This window comes from Gavialis gangeticus, unplaced genomic scaffold (assembly GCF_001723915.1).
Source record: "Gavialis gangeticus isolate Ggan-Ray unplaced genomic scaffold, GavGan_comp1, whole genome shotgun sequence".
In the NCBI taxonomy this organism is placed as follows: domain Eukaryota; kingdom Metazoa; phylum Chordata; order Crocodylia; family Gavialidae; genus Gavialis; species Gavialis gangeticus.
Genome location: NW_017728994.1, coordinates 16,385,159 through 16,404,034, shown reverse-complemented (window position 1 = coordinate 16,404,034; position 18,876 = coordinate 16,385,159). Strand labels below are relative to the sequence as shown.

At 41.9% G+C, this 18,876-nt stretch overlaps 1 protein-coding gene across 15 annotated transcripts in view; it reads left to right on the top strand.

Moving 5' to 3' along the window:
* The window catches only part of ZMIZ1 (zinc finger MIZ-type containing 1), a 607,902-nt gene that overhangs the window by 556,990 nt on the left and 32,036 nt on the right, over positions 1-18,876 (top strand). For 12 of the 15 annotated variants that reach the window (XM_019502344.1, XM_019502343.1, XM_019502349.1 and 9 more), the window contains 7 exons: positions 3,282-3,396; positions 6,855-7,072; positions 8,573-8,771; positions 10,031-10,321; positions 12,069-12,251; positions 14,980-15,154; positions 16,654-16,840. In XM_019502344.1, the coding sequence (XP_019357889.1) occupies positions 3,282-3,396; positions 6,855-7,072; positions 8,573-8,771; positions 10,031-10,321; positions 12,069-12,251; positions 14,980-15,154; positions 16,654-16,840 (1,368 nt within the window). The remainder of the gene's footprint in view (positions 1-3,281; positions 3,397-6,854; positions 7,073-8,572; positions 8,772-10,030; positions 10,322-12,068; positions 12,252-14,979; positions 15,155-16,653; positions 16,841-18,876) is intronic. The other 3 variants (XM_019502355.1, XM_019502347.1, XM_019502348.1) reach the window with 3 other exon arrangements.

Below are 18,876 nucleotides of genomic sequence, written 5' to 3'. Positions count from 1 at the left end.
TTCAAAACATTAAAACATTGAACTACATAGATGAGATGTGAGGGTATATATGCAGTAAAAGCGCTTTCAATTGATGTGTGTTCTGATCCTTTTCCTACAGTTTTCCTGCTAATTCATGAGTATATACTTGCTAACAATTTCAAGGTATTTTCCTTGTCCCTGAGATTCTATTTTCTGACCCTAGGAAATTACTATATTGTTCCAGTTTTCTTCTCTAGTTATTAGAGGTTAGTTACTTCTGCTAATTCACCATCCCCTTGCTCTGTGACTCTGGCAGTACTTGGTACTCACAACATCAGAAGGAGAGTTCTGGTCTCCACCAGCATTAAGAACAGTAGAGAGAGATTCAAAAGCAGAAGGGAAAGAAAACAAGGAAGTGGGAGTCCTTGAAAGGAGAATGAAGTAAGAAGAAAAACCAAAAAGGGAAAGCTGTTCCATAGAGAGAAGGATACAAGTATACACAGGGAAGAATGAGCACGTAATGTGGTGGGGTGTAAAGTGGGAGGATGTGTCCTAGAAAGATTCTGGTAGGAACTTGGCCATTTCACCTGGCATCTACAGATCTGAAAACTTAGTGTGCCACCAGGACTCCATGTGGAACACAGCTAGTAGGGCTATCAGAGCAAAAGAGACATCCATAGGTTGTCCAGCTTCTAAGCAGTTGTGGACTGTGTGTCCTGTCCCCTCTTCCCTCCCCTCTTTCCTCACCCTGAGACAAAGGAAGGATGGTCCAGTGGTAAGAGTAAAAGCATGAATTTGTGACATCTGGGTCCAGTTCCCTGATCCACCATAGACTCCATTTGTGACTTTGGGTTAGTCACTTGCAGCTGGATCCTATTTCATTCTTAAGAGCCCAAATGGCACTTACCCAAAATGTAGTTGCTATTTTTGGCAGTTTGTGATTCTGTTCCACATACAGCACGGATGTCCAAGCTCCACACAGCTCCTGAGTTTTCCCAGGACAAGTGTAAGTCCTGAAATTGGAGCCAGGCAAAAACATCATGACTAACATTTTATCCATCAGAGGGGGATTGATCCTCCATCTGCTTCTCAGCACGATGCTCTTAACCACCAGGACACAGACTTGGTATTATCTGGTCTCCTTTCCAGCCCTATTCCTGGAATTGATTCCCTGGGTCAGTGGTCTCCAAAGCAAGATGATCCATTGGGGTGCGGGAAGAAAATATTAGAACTACTATTTATATTTATTTTTTATCTAAAAAAATAAGAAAGAAATTAAGCTTTACTAATATTTAATATATGGATTGACACTGGCGCCCTCACTCAGTCCATATGTCAGACTGTCACGTGTCACGTACGCTATGCAAGGTATCCTGGGGGAAGAATGGGAGTTCCACAACGTGGAGGGGTTGACAGTGGTGCCCTTACACGTTCGTTCGCTTTCAGCATGTTGCGACATATATTGGGGGTGCATCCTCAAAAATTTTTTACTGATAGAGGTGCACAATCAGAAAAGTTTGGAGACCACTGCCCTAGGTGATCGGTGGGGTGGACTTAGAACATAGGCCTCCTACTTCCTGAGTAAATGCCCTAACCACTAGGCTGTTTGGCTGGAACATGGGAGGACTTCCTGCTTCTGAGTCAAACACCATTTAATAATGGGTTTTGCTTGGCTACAGTTTCAGGAGTTGCGCTCGCACAGAGCTTTGTACCTACCTGGCCAGAGTGCAGCCTACTGAACTTGCTAAGTATCCTGCCTTCAAAGGTAAAGACCGTCCAGCACTCAAATACTATGGGCCAGACTATTTCCTTAGACAAAAACGTTTTTGCAGAATCACAGTTACAGTTTATAGTGCAGTCAAAGACTAGATTCTTTGCCTAAAGCAGGACTGTAAAGCCTCTGAGTGGGTGGGATCCCAAGCATCCCCAGCATTCCCACTGGACATCCCTAACCCACCACTGTGCAATGCTGGTACACCACTGCTGCACTACATTGGTGGCTTCTTTCCCTACTGCACTGCCCAGATCTCTGGGCTTTCTTAGTCCCACAGGCCACACCATGTTGTTCCCAGGGGCAGGAAGCATAATCAGAGAAAAGAAGAGGACCCTGGGGACTGCAGCAGCAGTGGGGGGACTGGTGCCCTGGCTTGGAGCCTGGGAGTTGCAGGTTAACCCCCTGGGGGGTGGATAGAGCCCAGGGACTACTGGTTGGACAGCTGTAGCCTAAAGGATCTGTTTTAAAAGGACCTGTCTAAAATCCGTTTGGTCAGCATCTGTTTAAAATCAAAGCTCGACGCATATATATTCATTAAATATTTGATACACAATTGAGGAAAGCATCATACATGTATAAAATTAACTTGAGAAAAATAATATGTGAACCAATTAATTGCAGATAGAATCTTTTGCACATACATTGCATTTATCTTTACTCGCCATTAAAGGTTTTGACATATTTGATAAATTATATTGCATAATCCTTTAGTTTGAAATATATAAATATTCTCTATTTGTACTGTATTCAGCAGGGCTTTTTTTTGCAAAGAGCTGTAAGTCTTCTCCAGAAGCAGAGCACAGAAACTCTTTGCTTGTGTCTGTGACCATAGCTTATGGAAAAAGCCAATTCTCTCCATCACATAGTTATCTGAGCAGACACATTTGTATTTCAGCAGTTGATTTTCTAGAACACCACTTAGCTAATACTGGTTTTGGCATCCAGCAGCATCCAGCCATCATGCAGTAGGACGCCAGCTGAATTTTAATTTACTTTTTGAAAATGATTGTGCAACTACTATTCTTTTAAAGGCTCTTCTGGCCATTCTGGGACCCAGTGCAGACATTGTAGCTGCAGTCTAGTCTCACAAGCTAATTGAATTGGGATGAGACAGCTGAAGCAATGATTGTTGAAGAGCTTGAGATGGATGACTTTTTGTGTCACAAAACAAACACATCCAGGCAGCTTGCTTAGTGTCCTTGTTGAAAACTATGTCTACAAGTTTGTTATTACCTCTTCAGGTGGCAGAGTTTTAGAGGTGAAATTTCTGTGTTTGAATATATTCCCTCCAGCATGAGGTGGGTTTTGTCTATCACGAACAAACTTATTTCCCAGCTCCTTTCATACAGTAGCAATCACTCTGTTAGAAACCAAAGCCCACTTCGTAAGTCTATTAGACTCTTTACAAGGGGAGTGAGTCTGAGAAGAGCTCAGGTTATTCCATCTACTTTAGGGATTAAAAGATCAGTTCTTTCTAGCCCACCCCATCTCCCAGCATTCATTAAAAAGTTATAAAGCATGACTCTCGTGTATTTGTTTTTTACAGTGATGGGTCTTTCCCTTATGACTCTGTTCCCTGGCAGCAAAACACCAATCAGCCACCAGGTTCTTTATCAGTGGTCACTACAGTATGGGGTGTGACTAATACCTCCCAAAGCCAGGTAAGCATTGCTTTATGCTCCCAGCCTTCAGTTATCCATTTTGATAAATTTCATTTTGGATTAAATCAAAATTTATCACTATAATAAAAAATCTTTAGAAATAATAATAGAGGAAAGCATGGGTGCGTGTGGAAGAGCTTCATTTATCATAAAATTTATCTTTTTCCACTTGTTTTTTTCCTTGGAGGAAATGGAAAGGGCAGCATTTTAGAGTTTCACTCAGTTGAATTCTAACACACATAACTGTATGGATGACAGTATTAGGGTAGAGAAAAGCACATTTTTTCAGGGCACAGTGTACACAGGGAAAAACGCTATTTCTGATCATCTCAAACTGTCTGTGAATTTAGACTGGAGTTACCAACGCATTTCAGTGGAAAACAGCTGTTGAAACTAGGGTAATAACATAAAGTTGGGAGTCGTGGTCCTACTTTTGCCCAGTAGCCAAATGGTAAGGCTCCTCATGTGGGCAGTGGGATACCAAATTCACTTTCTGCCTAATTTAGAGTAGGGATTTAAACCTGTCTTTGAGCAAAGTGCTTAAGTCACAAAGTGAAACCAAGAATTTTGCAGTGGGTTTTCTTCAAGCTTGTCCCATGGGTGCTGTTCATTACTGTGAAAAAATGCATAAATGTGCACTGCAGCAGAGACGGTAGCAAAGGTCTTTTCCATTCCAAGTGAGCACCATAACCACTAGGCTACAGAGGCATTCTCTCTCATCTACTGAACACTTAATGAGCCCTACAGAATGGAACAATTTAAACATGAGAGAACGAGAGCTATTTTTCCCAGAATACCTTATAGCATGGTGGTTAGAGCCATCTCCTGGGAGATGTGGGTTCAAATACTCTTAGACAGAGAAGGGACTTGAATCAGTGTCTCACTTCTTAAGTGAAGTGCCCTAACCACCTATTGGGCAGAAAGGGACACCACTACTTTCTCCTCTTCTGCCTGGTACCTATGCTTGGCAATCATTTCCATTGATTTTCATTTTTTTAAAAAGGACTCAAATGGAAACAACATTTTGTTTTGAGTCAAACAAAATGCTAAGTTAGAACTAGAATTTCAGTTTAAAATAATATTTAATTTTTGATCAAATCAAAATTTTTGCTTCTGAGTTTTTTGGTTTGGCCCGAAAATGATAAAACACTTTTTAAGTCCTTAAAATTATAAGGACTTAAATGTTCTGAAATACTGAGATGGGAACAGATATGTAAGATCTAAACAGTTAGAGCCAGAGTAGAGAGAGCCAGAAAATGAAAGTTCTTTCCCATGTTCCCTTAAAAAATGTGTCCTGGGTTTTTTTTAATCCCAAATTGGAATGGAAATTGAAATGCAAAATCTGAGAAGGGGATAGCGTTCCTCAAAAGCTGTGTTTCTGGGGAAGCAGATGGAATTTTTCAGCTAGCTTTCTGCCTGCCTGGAAGGCTCCCCATCAATTTCACTTTCTTCCTGCAGGCAGCAAGTCAAATTGACAAGGATCTTCCAGCAGGCTGCCAGAGGCTGAGTGCCCAGGCTCTGTTCCTCTTCACATTCCCATACCAGTTTAGATGCTGGAGTGCAAGGGACATGGAGAGCCTTGGCAGTCTGCCTCTCTGCTCCCCCCAGTGCAGCTGCGGACCTCTGACTGCCTGACTAGAAGATTCTTGCCAATAGGTAAAAGTGGAATGTTACAGTTCTGTGGCACCAATAGCCAGAAGAAACCATTAGACCATCTGTCCTGACTTCCTGTTTATCACAGGCCAGTAAATATCACCCAGTTGTCCCTACACAGTAACTTGGTTTAGACTAAAGCATTTAAATCCTCAGAAAACTGTACCAGTGTGTATCACAGGCAGATTACAAGAGAGACTGAAATGCCATAGATGCCTATGGCTGCCATAGTGGCAGGGAGCTGATTACGTCAGATGTGTCCAGACTGTCCTGATTATCCATGCTGCAAAGAGAAGCAAATAAATCCTACAGTTGCTCCGAATCTGAGCCAGGAGTTCCTGACACCAAATCTGAAGATCATTTTTGCATTGAGCACTGTTTAACTCCATCCAGGATCTTATTTCCAGCAACAGACAATGCCTGATTCTTCAGAAAAAGGGACAAAAAATAGTGCATCAGGGAAAAGTCCTGCAAGGTGACTGGGTGAGGGTTTCATTAGTCATTCTATTAATGTGATGTATGAGCATGTTGAGGGTAATATCGAGCTTCGTGTATAAGGACCCATGAAAGAAAGAAATAAACAAGGAGACTCCTAGATTCATAGCCTTCAAAGACAGATGAGTTAGTCGCAACCATCCAATAGACCCCTGATGGCATAATTTCTCCCAGAATGGATGAGCCAAACAGCCAGGCAGCCTTCCTTTCAATTTCCAATGGGAAATTCCAGATTTTGATTTTGAAAAAGGTCATTTTCCATTGAAAAGCAGACAATCATTCCAGTGGCAAATTCTCAGGCTGCTCTAGACCGGAAGAGCCACATCTGCATCCAGCTCTTATTGAAGTCAATACAAAAAGTCTATTAACATCAAAGAGATTTACATCTAGGACAGCTCTATGGGCATGTCTACACAGCACTGTGGACTCTGCTGAGAAGCAATCTAGTAGTTAGTGCTGTGCAAAGGAATAGCTAGGTGCTACAGCACCCTGGGACACAGCCACATGTGGGGCAGCATCAGTGGCTACACTGCCGGCAGTGTGCCCGTGGCTAGGCCAACAGCACAGCTACTGCTATTTTTGTGCCCCCCTCTATTCCCTCCCCCCAAAGTCAGTGCCTGGAGCTGGTACCCTGGTTGCCACCCCTTCCCTACCCTTTTGGTTCACTACTTGTGCTGTATAAAAGCATAATTGCAGACACACTGTGTCCAGTACAGGAAGTAGTAGGCATGGAGAGCTTGTGTGATGAAGTTAGTGAACTACTTTAGGCCTTAATTTTGCTATCTGTGAAATGGAAATTCTTCCCACTACTGTTGGGAGGCTTAATTCATATTTGTAAGTCATTTTGAGATCCTGCATCAAAGTTCAACATATGGTTTTTTTTAAACTAAAATTGTTATTTTGGAGACAAATTATTGAAAAATAAAATGTTTACACAAATATTTGTTTTTAAAAAAATCATTTTTTAATGATTGTACAGGTGAATTCTTGGCCTCCTAAACAATGATGTCCTCAATTCTTTGTGGTAACTTCTCAAATGGAGATAGTACTAAAAACAAAGAATGCAAATTAATTACAAAATCACTGTGTAGTGGAGGTCAGAGTAACTCTTAGTTTGCAAAGGATGTTGGATAGCTCACAAGAAACTGAAACCTATCTAAAACCACAATGAGCCTGATTTATCAGAGTACAGGATCTGTAGACAAACGATATTGTAGTTCTATTGTTTGTAGCAAACTAACATGATGTTAAGTCATAGCTTCCAGTACTTTAAAAAATTTCTCTTCATTTTTAATATTTCTCCTCCATAGGTGCTGGGAAACCCAATGGCAAATGCTAACAATCCTATGAACCCAGCAGGAAACCCCATGGCTTCTGGGATGACTACCAGCAACCCTGGCATTAATTCCCCCCAGTTTGCTGGGCAGCAACAGCAGTTTTCAGCCAAGGCAGGCTCCACTCAGCCTTATATACAGCAGGGCATGTATGGGCGACCCAATTATCCTGGAAGTGGAGGCTTTGGTGGGAGGTAAGATGAAGCTATGTGGGATGGTAGTGGGGAATAAATGACTGAAGAGTTTAAGGGTTGGTGTAAAGATTTAATGGATGTGTTGTACCATGCTAAACTGCATGCTGCCTCTGCTCCTTGAGAAATCACCTACATAGAGTGCAGGGAGATTCATCACAGGAACTAGAAAAGGCTTAGGTCAATCAATTAGCTCTAATAAACCCCCAAAATAAAGTTTTAATTAACCACAACTGTGACACAGACCATGGGTTTAGGAATGATTAACATTTAGTAGGGTGAGTATGTGAGGGATATTGATGATATAACTTCCAGCAGTCTGCACAGGGAAATAAGCTCAAATATTAGTGCAGCTATGGCCTTATGAACCCAATAGGTTTCTCACACCTGGGAGTTTCCTAACAAGAAGCTTTTACCACTACAAGCATTTATGAAGTCTTACATTTTTATTTTTTTTATGTTTTTTGTATTGAGGAGGCAAATGTAATGCTTGTGAAATGCACCAAGTTAACAGTTTTGGTTATCTACAGTTCTACTTCCCATGTATGTATTTTGTAAACAGTGGCAGTAAATATGCTCACTTGCCACCAGCTTTCTAAAGCTGGCCAATGCTGAGACCACTTCTGTGGCAATAGTGTATTTCCCTCTCCAGGCCTGTTAGCATCCATTTGCTGAGATGGCTGAAATAAATGGCACAGTGCAGTAAAGTAATACAGGCCTAGAATTCAAGAGACCTTGCTTTTGTTTTTATATCTGCCACCAACTTGTGTGACCTTGGACAAGTTATTTAAATTTTCACTACTTACATTTCCCCATCTGCAAAATGGATATAATAATACTGACCTGCCTTTTTGAAACATTTCACAGATCTGTAAGTGAACCCAGTTTTATTTAAATACATTGTAGTATTTTTTATGATCAGTGCTTGAACCAGACAGAGGCTGCTAAAATACTCCCCACAGAACACTGAAGAGCTACCAAATGACAGCTTTCAATCACTGCCAATCATACTTGGCCCCATTGGCCTGTTTACTGAGAACTCACTGGAGATAGAGCTGTTTTACTACACCTGGAAAAACTGGCAAACAATTGAGGGGCGTGGATAGACTATTGTGGAGGAATCTTGCTACTGATGCTGCTGCTCAGTCTGCCCCTGGATCGTGGAGAAGCAGAGCATACCTTAGTTTTCTGCCTGTCAGTCCAGCGGCTCCATGAAGCAAAGTGTTATAAGGCAGTCAGAAACTTCTGAAAACAGCTGCGCAGTTGTACTGGAGATGCTGACATTCCCTGCACGTTGTGGCATCTGTGTGACAGCTACACCAGAGCAACTTGTATGATCACATTTACATCCCTGATTTCCCTCCTCTCCTGCCACAAAGCTTGTTCTCGCTAGAAACCTATACATGGTTTTGGAACAGATCCAAGTGACGTCAGACTGAGGCCCAGATCTAAAACCAAAACACCAGGCGCATTTTAATTCTTTTTTCTTTCCTTACCTATTAGTTACCCTGGTGGCCCAAATACCCCTGCAGGAATGGGAATCCCTCCACACACGAGGCCGCCAGCAGATTTCACTCAGCCAGCTGCAGCTGCTGCTGCTGCAGCAGTTGCAGCTGCTGCTGCTACAGCAACAGCTACAGCTACAGCCACTGTAGCAGCCCTTCAGGAAACCCAGAACAAGGACATGAACCAGTATGGACCGGTAAGAGAACAGATCTCTCCTACCCATCTGCCTTCTCCCTTTGCAGATAAGTGAGTGTCCCTCTTTAGCCCCTGTGTATTTGGAGTGTGTGTTTTGAGGTATGCATAGGGGAGGGGGGCAGGTATCCCCATTGCAGGGCATGTGTGTGTACATGCTGATTGCATAGAGTACCTAGCACCTCATCTATGTGAATCCTTGTTACCTGCTGTGTGCACACATGTACTTCACGGGTTGTTTCTTAGATGAATGCATGTGTTTTCAAAGTGACAGTGTCACCTATGAATGATGCATTATTATTACCTTCCCCATCTCCCCAACCCTCCCAATTTGATCACCCTGACAAGAGTTCCAGAGCTTTATTTTAGGTTCTGTCCTGTTTCTGATCACGTCATCCTTTGATTTAGTTTAGTTGTTTCCTAACATAGTTAGAACAATTACATTTTCTCCATTAAAAAGAAAAAGAACTTAAATTCACCCTCTTTCAGACTTTATGAAAGTAGCAGTTTGAGCCATGCAGTTTGGTGACTCTGAGTTCAACCTACAGTTGCTCCTTGCAACAAATTTGACTAAAAATGAGCAAGTCTTGATCTGTGGCAGCTGCTTTTCTCCATTGCTTTCATTCCTTAAAGTAGGGCTATCCAGCTGGCTGCCCATGGGCTACATGGGGTCTGTGAGGGGTTAATTTGCAGCCTCCAGGTTTCCACAGGGGCAGCATTCCCCTCATTGCTCTGGCTGCAGCAGTATCTGGGGGGCTCTGGGCTCCTCTTTCCAATGGTTTTGCATGGTATGGTGCAGACTGCAGGTCTGTGGGAGCCCTCTTCATCCAGGGAGCTGAGTGTGGAGGCCAGGACAGTGCAATGGGAAGGAGTGGGGGTAGGGAGTGTGCAATAAAGCATGTGGGGCTGGCTCTTCAGCTGATGTGTATATATACCTAGCTCCAATGAAGTCAGTAGAGATGCACCTTCTTTACACTAGCTGAGAATCTGACCCATTATGTTGCCAGTCACCTAAAAGGATTTGAGTGACTGGTTTTAAAACAGCTTGTTTCTTATGTAACTGATATCTATCAGCCTGGTTGCTCTTACAATTTCAAGCTGAATGATTATCATGCAAGAAAATAAAAAGATAAAGCATAGAAGGCTGCAAGATTTATAAGAAAAATGCGACATAATCCACCCTGCAAACAAAGCGTACTCAGCTCCCCCCTCCCATTGTAAATGCATGTCGCATTTTATTCTTTTTTTTTTCTTCCGTTGAAGGTTTGTTCCTCTTTCCAGATGGGTCCCACTCAGGCTTACAACAACCAGTTTATGAACCAACCTGGCCCTCGGGGCCCTGCTTCTATGCCAGGCAACATGAACCCAGCAAGCATGGGAGCAGGAATGACACCTTCCAGTATGAGCGGGCCTCCGATGGGTATGAACCAGCCCAGGCCTCCTGGGATGAGTCCCTTTAGTACCCATGGGCAGAGAATGCCACAGCAAGCTTACCCAGGACCACGACCCCAGTCTCTGCCTATACAGGGCATGAAGAGACCATACCCAGGAGAGGTGAGACATTTAATTACTCCATTTGTCATGCTTCAGTATATACTTTGGTGACATTCATTTCTGTGCAGAAGTCCTTGTAACACCCCAACTAATGGGCATCATGAGGCCCTCCTTGTACATGAAACAGAGATGTAAGTCCATTTCAGCACTGGCTAGGAGCCCTGATTCTTCAGTTTGTAGCAGATCTTGCTTTTTTAGCTGTGGAAGTCCCTATTTCAGCATCTGGCAGGGCAGCCAAAATAGCAGCTGTCAAATCTTCACAAACCCAGCAAGTGCTTGAGCCCTCAAAATGTCATGTTGATTCTCTCATGCTTGAGCTTGCATTCATAGACTTTCTGCACAGGGATGGGTTTTACATTAAATGCTTAACCGAATGTTGTTATGATCATAACCTCTCGTGTTTATGAACTGTATTTTTTCATTTTTGAAGAAATAAAGGTCAGGACACTGCATAAACTCCCAGCGTGAATAAAGCATTAAAAAAATTGCTTTCTGAACCCTGTGGCACGTATATGATATATATATAAATAATTTTGGACTGACTTATTTTCCTTTATCTCTATCTGTCTATGTTTTACTAACAAGGACATGAGCATAAGATCAGAACATTTTACAGAACATAGTTTTGACTTGCTGTGTGATTTCAGACAAATCACTTGTGGCTAGATTTTTAAAAGCATTTAAACATTTAAAGGTGACAACTGGGATTTTTAGAAACACTAATTTGCCTAATTTCTATTGAAATCAATGTGATTTGTGCTTCTAAATGAGTCGGAAAATCGCGTTAGTCACCTATCTGAATCTTTAGGCACCTAAGTATATATACCAGTCTGCTCCCTCACCAGAAACCTTAGAAGTAATCTCCCTGTAGCATCATATTGTATATATGATACTGATAATGCACTAATTGACATATTTCCCTAGTTGTATCTCCACAAAATGTAATGGTGGCAAATTTACAAAAACACTTTTGCTGAAGATTGGCATGGAATATCCAAATGTTAACAAATATTTATTGTTGAGTTGCTTGCAGTTAATCTAAATAATCCATTTCCTGGCCTGTAAATGAATGATATATTTTTTTTAAATAGGCATAAAAAATACACTTGCTGCTGCAGGAGTTGTTTATCTAAGAAGGCTTTTTCACTCTTTAAATACTGTCACTCTCTCTACAGTTGAATTAAGCAAAGAGTGGCTTGTTCAGATGACATTTTTTTAACATCAGAATTCACATTTTGGGGAAGATTGTATATCCCTTTTCACTGCTTCACTTGCAGGTTTGTCATCGCAAGTGAATACAATAATGTTCTCAAGTAATCAGCATTTTACAGTGCAATAATCTCACATAGTGCAGTACTAGCACTGTGAAAGTTTAGTGGTTGCTATTCTGATTAGAGTTTTATGTTTTTTACAAATTATCTTATTTCAAAATTAACTGTTTATTGTTTTAATTAAACACTGTTCCTAACAAATTTGCCATCAGACTATAACATTTTTTACCTTGCCTCAAAAGGGCTAAATAGTAACAATGATTAGGGACCCATATCCCATTTAATATTACTAGGATTTGCACATTGTACACACTGATACCTAATTGCAAATGTTACATAAAGAATTCCTGATATGGGGAACATTAACTTGAGTTTATTTTCATTTTAATTCGTGTTTTGAAAATGTGATCATGAATTCAGAATTATCTCTTGCATTAAACATATTTTTGTTGCCTTTCATCTCTATTGTAAAATAGCCAAATTATGGAAACCAGCAGTATGGACCAAATAGCCAGTTTCCTAACCAGCCTGGTCAGTATCCAACTCCCAACCCTCCAAGGCCTCTTACATCTCCCAACTACCCTGGACAGAGAATGCCAAACCAGCAAAGCACGGGGCAGTACCCTCCTCCAACAGTCAACATGGGACAGTATTATAAGGTGAGAGTCCACCTGTCTACCAGTCCTACCAGTCCACTGTGTTCTGGTAAAGTTCTGTTCCCTGACTTTATGCATAAAATAAGACTCTGGTAACATCACAGGATGCACAGATATAGCTTGATTCTACATAGTTAAAACCAGCAGAAGTTCATCATTGAGTTTGATGTTGCAGATCAAGCCTGTGGTGATCATGCCATATTATAATTTAATTAGTAGTTTACACAAAACTAAAATGGAACGGTAGTGCCTCTCAGTCCAGGCTTTGCCAAGAAAATGTTGCTTGAATTTTAAATATTTATGTAATTACTGAAAAGGTGATCACAGCTTCCATTCTATTTCTTTGGATATGAAATCTGTATAAAGAAGTGTATAATACAGTTCCCATATAAAGCTTTTTGGCTGTTTATATGCATTTTGCTTTTCTTTGCCAAAAAAACATACAACAGCTGACAAGAATCTATCTAAGGAAATGTATAGTAGCAGTGACCTGTTTGGTAAGAACCCAAGAAGTGATGCAGGACTTGCCAGTGATATCAACTAAGACCACAGGTGAAGCTTTCCCCAGATGTTGCCTTGAATAGTCAGTTTGGAAGTTAATTTTTTATTAACTTTTCCCCTCCCCACATTATGTTTCATTTTGTCTTTTTACTTCTTATGCTGCTTTCCTTGAACAAAGCCCAGCAGAGTTGCCAGAATGTTGAAAATGGTTTATTGTCATGGTCGTTCTGAGTTAGTTTTGGTAATTTATCCAGTCTGAGTCTCTATTGTTGATCCTTTGTGGCTTGACATTACTAGCTGTGGCAAAGCTCAGTGAGGATGTATTCCTTGTAGTGTTTCTTCTAAGAACTTTTCAGGAAAATTGATAAGTCAGATCTTTCTCTTCAAATTCAGGTGGTCAAGCCTTTCTGTGTCATTTGGGTATCAGTCTGAGCTAAAGGATTCTGGTAGTGCTGAAGGTGCAAGTGGTTGAAAACATCTTTGGAAAGGATTAGGGGCTCATTTACCACAGAGTGTCTGTCATGTCTGCAGTCAATCACTCATTGCTCTAGGCAAAGCATTTATTGCGTTGTGACAGCTTCTGTTCTAGTTCTTCAAGAGAACAGATCCTCAGATAATGAAAATTAGTGCAGCTCCATTTAAGTTAAGAAGCTGCAATGATTTATGCCAGCAGAAGGTCTGTCCCAGGTGTGTTAAAGGTGGAAGAGTGAGCTTTTCAAATATAGTTCTTTCTGTTGAGGTTTTACATTTTGTTTTGATGTATTTTTTTTTATAGCCAGTGGAGTTTAAGGAGCAAACCAGCTTTTCTAGGAGCAGTCCCCTTTACTTACTACATTCAAAGGAAGGTCAGCTTCAATTAAGACTAGCAAATTTCTGCAGTTCAACTATAAAATTAAAATACAGGCTGATAGGGCGAGAGAACAAGTAGACATGAAGACATCATGAAAAAGGTTTGTTTTTCCTAGCTAAGGCGCATAGGTCAAAGTTGCAGTACAGGTGAGTGAGTCCTTGGAATTTTGAAAACTGTGGTGATTACAGCCCTGATGAATGTAGAAACCTGATGATCTCTAGTCTCAGTAGGGCTTCCCACACTATGATTACTGGATGGCCTAAAGATAATATGCTCTCAGACAGAGGTAAGGTGATGTAATATTTAAGATGAAAGAAGAGGCATTGTAGAAGTAGGGCTAAAGCAGGAGTGACCAGAGGTGGACAAAAAAAAAGGCAATACAAAAACCAGAAGTAGCTAGCTTCAGTTTCAACACTTCATGTCTATGGTGCTGTATGTTTTAAAGGGAGGAAAAAGAAAGGGAAGAAAACTAAGCAATTAAGGTTAGTAAAATTAGTTCTTCTCTGTACATTTTAAATACGCCTAGGCCTGACTCATGGTCAAGAATCAGATTTTGAATGTCCCATTATTGGGGTCATTTGTAGAGATATTGGTTCAGGCCTATTTGTAATTTTAATGATGGTAGAGCTGTAATCAGCACAGAATTAAAAAAAGGAAATGGTAGGCTGTTGTCAAGTGGCTGAACAGTGGCATTATTGTTGGTTTGTTCAGCCTTTGTTATGAGAAGGAAAACCAGCTAGCTTTTAATTATTTATTATGTTTCTTTTGGTGGTGCTAAGAGGGACAATCAAGAATGGGGCCAAATAATGCTAGGGAGGAACATGTAATAAAAGATGTTCCCAGACCAAAGAGCTTGTATTCAAAATAGATGAGACAGATTAAATGACAGTGGAGGAGGTAGAACGTGACTACAAATGTCATGCAAGTTCCATGACAATTTTGGTTTTATCTTTTGTGTAAATTCTTTTATTTTGCAGGGTGGGGTTATGCTAGGAAGGGCCAGGTAGAAAGAAAAGCAAAGGAAGGGAGGGGGCTGAAGGAGATGGAAATGAGGAGGAAGTGGGCAGGAGAGATTGGAGCGAACAGCCAATCAGCCTAGGGGAGAGACACCTCTGTGGAAAAGGCAGAGGGCACATTGATGACCTCATTGGTGTCTGCTTGAACTGATTTCTGCAGATGACTTGTTTAGCTCCTCAGTACGGTCTCTTTCCCCAAAGCGTCATGGCCTCAGGGAATGGAGATGTTCCACTGTTCCAGGTTTCCCCAGAGGTGTGGGTACGTCTGCACAGTTTTTAATCACTGGCATTTAAGAGCTGTACATTCCACTCTATCTTTTGTTTTCAAACTGCAGTAACAATTTGATCTTATTTATTTTTCTAGCCATCAAGGCCTGTACCTGTGGCAAATTACCCTCATTCACCTGTTCCGGGAAACCCCACACCACCTATGACTCCAGGGAGCAATATTCCTCCATACCTGTCGCCTAATCAGGATGTCAAACCGCCATTCCCACCTGACATTAAGCCAAATATCAATGCTTTACCACCACCTCCAAGTGAGTAGCGAGCAGAGCAGCCTCTCAGTCTTTAAGTGTCCCTTCATCCTCTGCCACACTTACCACAAAGCCCAGAAATAATGCTTTTATAAATAGCATCTTGATTGCTGCAGTCTGAGGAAGAATGCTGATTGCCAACTGATGTGTGGCATTGACCAGCCACGCTGTGCAAGCTACTCAGAGTTGCGGGTGGGAACACAGGAAAAAAATCTTTTTTTTCTAAAACAAAAAATGAAAATGCCAGATGGGAATCTGTTTTCAAGTTCAACTTGTAAGCGTTTTGTCACTGAAATATTCCTTTATTTGCTTGCTTGGGATAAAACTTTTAATTTTGAGCTGTCTCATATTGCTGAGTTTGTTTATTGCATAAATTTTGCATTGATATTAGTGGTCGTATATTTTGGTCACTGGCGAAGCAACTGAATTCTACAACAGAATATATTCTAATGTGAATGTTTATAATGGTTCCTGGCTGTGTCCCATGCAGACATCTTGAGAATGTGCATTAGTGTGCCAAATATTGATGTATATTTTTTTCAAAGCCACTCAGCCTCACAGCTACATTTGGCTAGGAGCAGTGAAGGGCTATCACAGTTGTCTACTGACACAAAACATTTAGGACCTTAAGATGACTAATGAACACTGCAAGGTATCATTTACACAGGGATTAGGAGAAGCAGCATGCTTTCTATAGAACGATTTCTGTTGTATTAGTTCTTTGCAACAAGTATTTGTGTATTGATGGAGAGCTGAAAGATGAAGGTTATCGATGCTGCTTAAACCTCAGCAGTCTCAAAGGGAAGAGGGAATTTTAGGTAAGAGTTGAATAGTAGCTTCTGTTTTTACTGAGAAAGAAGAAACACAGTCATAAATTCAGTGATTATAATGGGCAGAGAACCTTCCTGCCCCGCAATAATTCCAAACAAAACCTTTTGTGTACAAGAACATAACCACTGAAAATATCTGGCCCTTGTAAATTACATATAATAGGCAATAAAACTCTTTGTGAGGGGAGACTGAATGGTTAGTGGAACTGCCTTTTGCCTCTGCATCCTCATTTGAACCAAAAGTCATTACCCTCTGGTGGTGCACTTGAATTGAGTTTAGTAATCTCAATTCTGGTCCGTAGTAGAGACATAACTTCATTGCAACCCTCCATTCCACCCCACCTCCCCCCGGCACACACACACAATTGGCAGTAACTGGCAACTTTCTAGGCAGGCTCAGCAAAGGCTAGGATTTGAATAGACTTGGATATTGAATTCATGCCTCACCAGGACATCAGGTCACTCCACATCAGGTTTTGGTGTAGAGTGCTGCTGCTGCCCAAGTCTTAAACCATGGCCTGTCAATTGGAGCCTAATGACCTAAGCTAAACTCAGTTACAGTTAGTGTCTTTTTCTTTTCTGTGTGTGAATCAACTAGGTTAACCCAGTAACAGATCATTGTGTTATTTGTCATTATTCTGTATAAATATACACATTATTATTGCACTGCAGATGCTAAAGGGAAAGTTCACACTTTCTCTCCCTCTTCGATCCCAGCCAACCACAATGATGAACTGCGTCTGACATTCCCTGTAAGAGATGGAGTGGTATTAGAACCCTTCCGGCTGGAACACAACCTGGCAGTCAGTAACCACGTCTTTCATCTACGGCCAACTGTTCATCAGACATTGATGTGGAGGTAGGTTTGATCCATATTGTGTAGTGATCTTATGTGAAGGCGGAGTAACAGGCAAGGTGAGCATTGTTTGAGTCAGTCACAAATTTCACTGCAGAAAATGTGGTTGAAGAATTTCCCTTTAAATTTTCATACACAGGAACAGTCACCAACTTCGAAAAACTGAAGTGTGGTAATATATTTTTTCATTAGGATTCCATTCCTTTTGCTGGTGTCATATTGTATTCATTCCTTCAAAGTGAATATTGTTCTAAGTGACTGAGTTGGCTATATCCCAGTTCTGCGCCCTTTGATTGGCCCTGGCTTGCTGCACATATTACAGTTAAATGCAAAGTAACAACACAATGGGCATGTCTACATGTGCTATTAATTCAAAGTAGGCTTGCTGTCCAGTATTTTTTCAAAATACTGTTAAATTTTTGCACAGTACTGCACAGTAAGCCTATTCGGGAGCATGTCTACAAATGCTTCCTCTTGGGAGCATATTTGCTCCCAATGTGAGCAGCCTGATACAGGGCTGCTTCCACCCTGCTCTGCCCACCTTTAGCAGCCAGGGGAAACTCCAGGCTTCCCTGGATGCTAGCCTGGGTTCTGGCACGGAGCATGGGATCAGTCCCCATGTGCCTGGGGCCAAGAGAGCTCTGGCAGCAGCAGCTGTCTCCAGGCCCTGTACACATCAGGAGGGGTCCTGATGTGCCCAGGGCTGAGAGACAGCTGCTGCTGCAGAGCTCTCCTGCCCCATGAACATGGGGACAGGCCCTGTGCCCGGTGGGGCTTCCCTGTGTGGCCTGGGGCTAGCCAGAACCTATCCAGGTCTGGGGCAGATGCCTGCCAGCTCTAAGCTGCACAGAGAGTGCTTTGCACAGCCTGGAGTTGTCCAGGACATTTTCCAATCTGTGGCAGGTCCCAGCTAGCTCTGAGCTGTATGGATTCCCCACCCAGCTGGGGGCTCACTGTTAGCTGCCCTATTGGCAGACTAGGGCAGGAGGCTGGGCAGCTCCTGGCTGAGCTGGGATTCCCCACCCAGCCAGAGGCTTGCTGCTAGCTGCCCCACTGGTAGCTCCCCACTCCTGTGGGGAGCTGGGAACCCCACATTGCTGGGGTGAGACAGAGTGGCACAGTCCCTGTGCTGATTAGCTCCTGGGAGCTGAGCAGCACCAGAACTGGGCCCTCTGTTAGTGTGGCTGACTGGGAGAAAATTTGCTCTTAGTCAGTTTCTACACAAGCCCTACTGTGCAGTATCTACTGCACAGTTAGTTTAGCCCCTGTATTTACAGGTACTAGCTAACTGCAGAGTAGACTAATTTACTGCACAATAATTTATTAGCACAGTTACTTGGTGACACTTTACTGCACAGTAGATTAGTCTACAGCACAGTAAAGTATTTTGTGCAGACACACCCAGTGGCCGTGTTTACACATGACGCTGACTGCCCAGTAGTCCATGACTACTCCACAGTAGCATCATGTGGCAGCAAGCACGATGTGACACTACTGCACAGTAGTCTCTGTCTACTGCGCAGTCAGCATCACAAAAAAACTGTTCAGGGACACTACTGCACCATAACTCTGGTTACTACGCAGTCCTTTAGTGCTAAATGACTGCACAGTAATGACTGCATAGTAAACATCTCATGTAGACATAGCCAAAATAAGTATAATTAGAGAGTCTTTAATTGCTATTAGCCAGCTGATTAGACCTGCTGGTAGATGGGACGCACCCAGGAATTCACATGTTTGAAGTGTGACAGAACAGTTACTTCTTTTATACTTTTATTATACATTGAATAATTATGGAAACCAGTTAGAACCTAGGCTGCTTACAGACATGGAAAAAAAGAACAGTGCTTTGAGCTCAGTGCCCTCCCTCCCCCATGTAGGTGTACTGTATTTCACTACTTTGCTATTTGTACCATTTAGTTGTCCCCTTAGAGTTGAACCTTTCTCTGTTCCTGGGTGATGTGTTACTAAATTTATAATCTTCCAGGTGCAATCTACAAGGGTGTTGAAACTCCCTGCTCATAATGTTTTTGGCAACC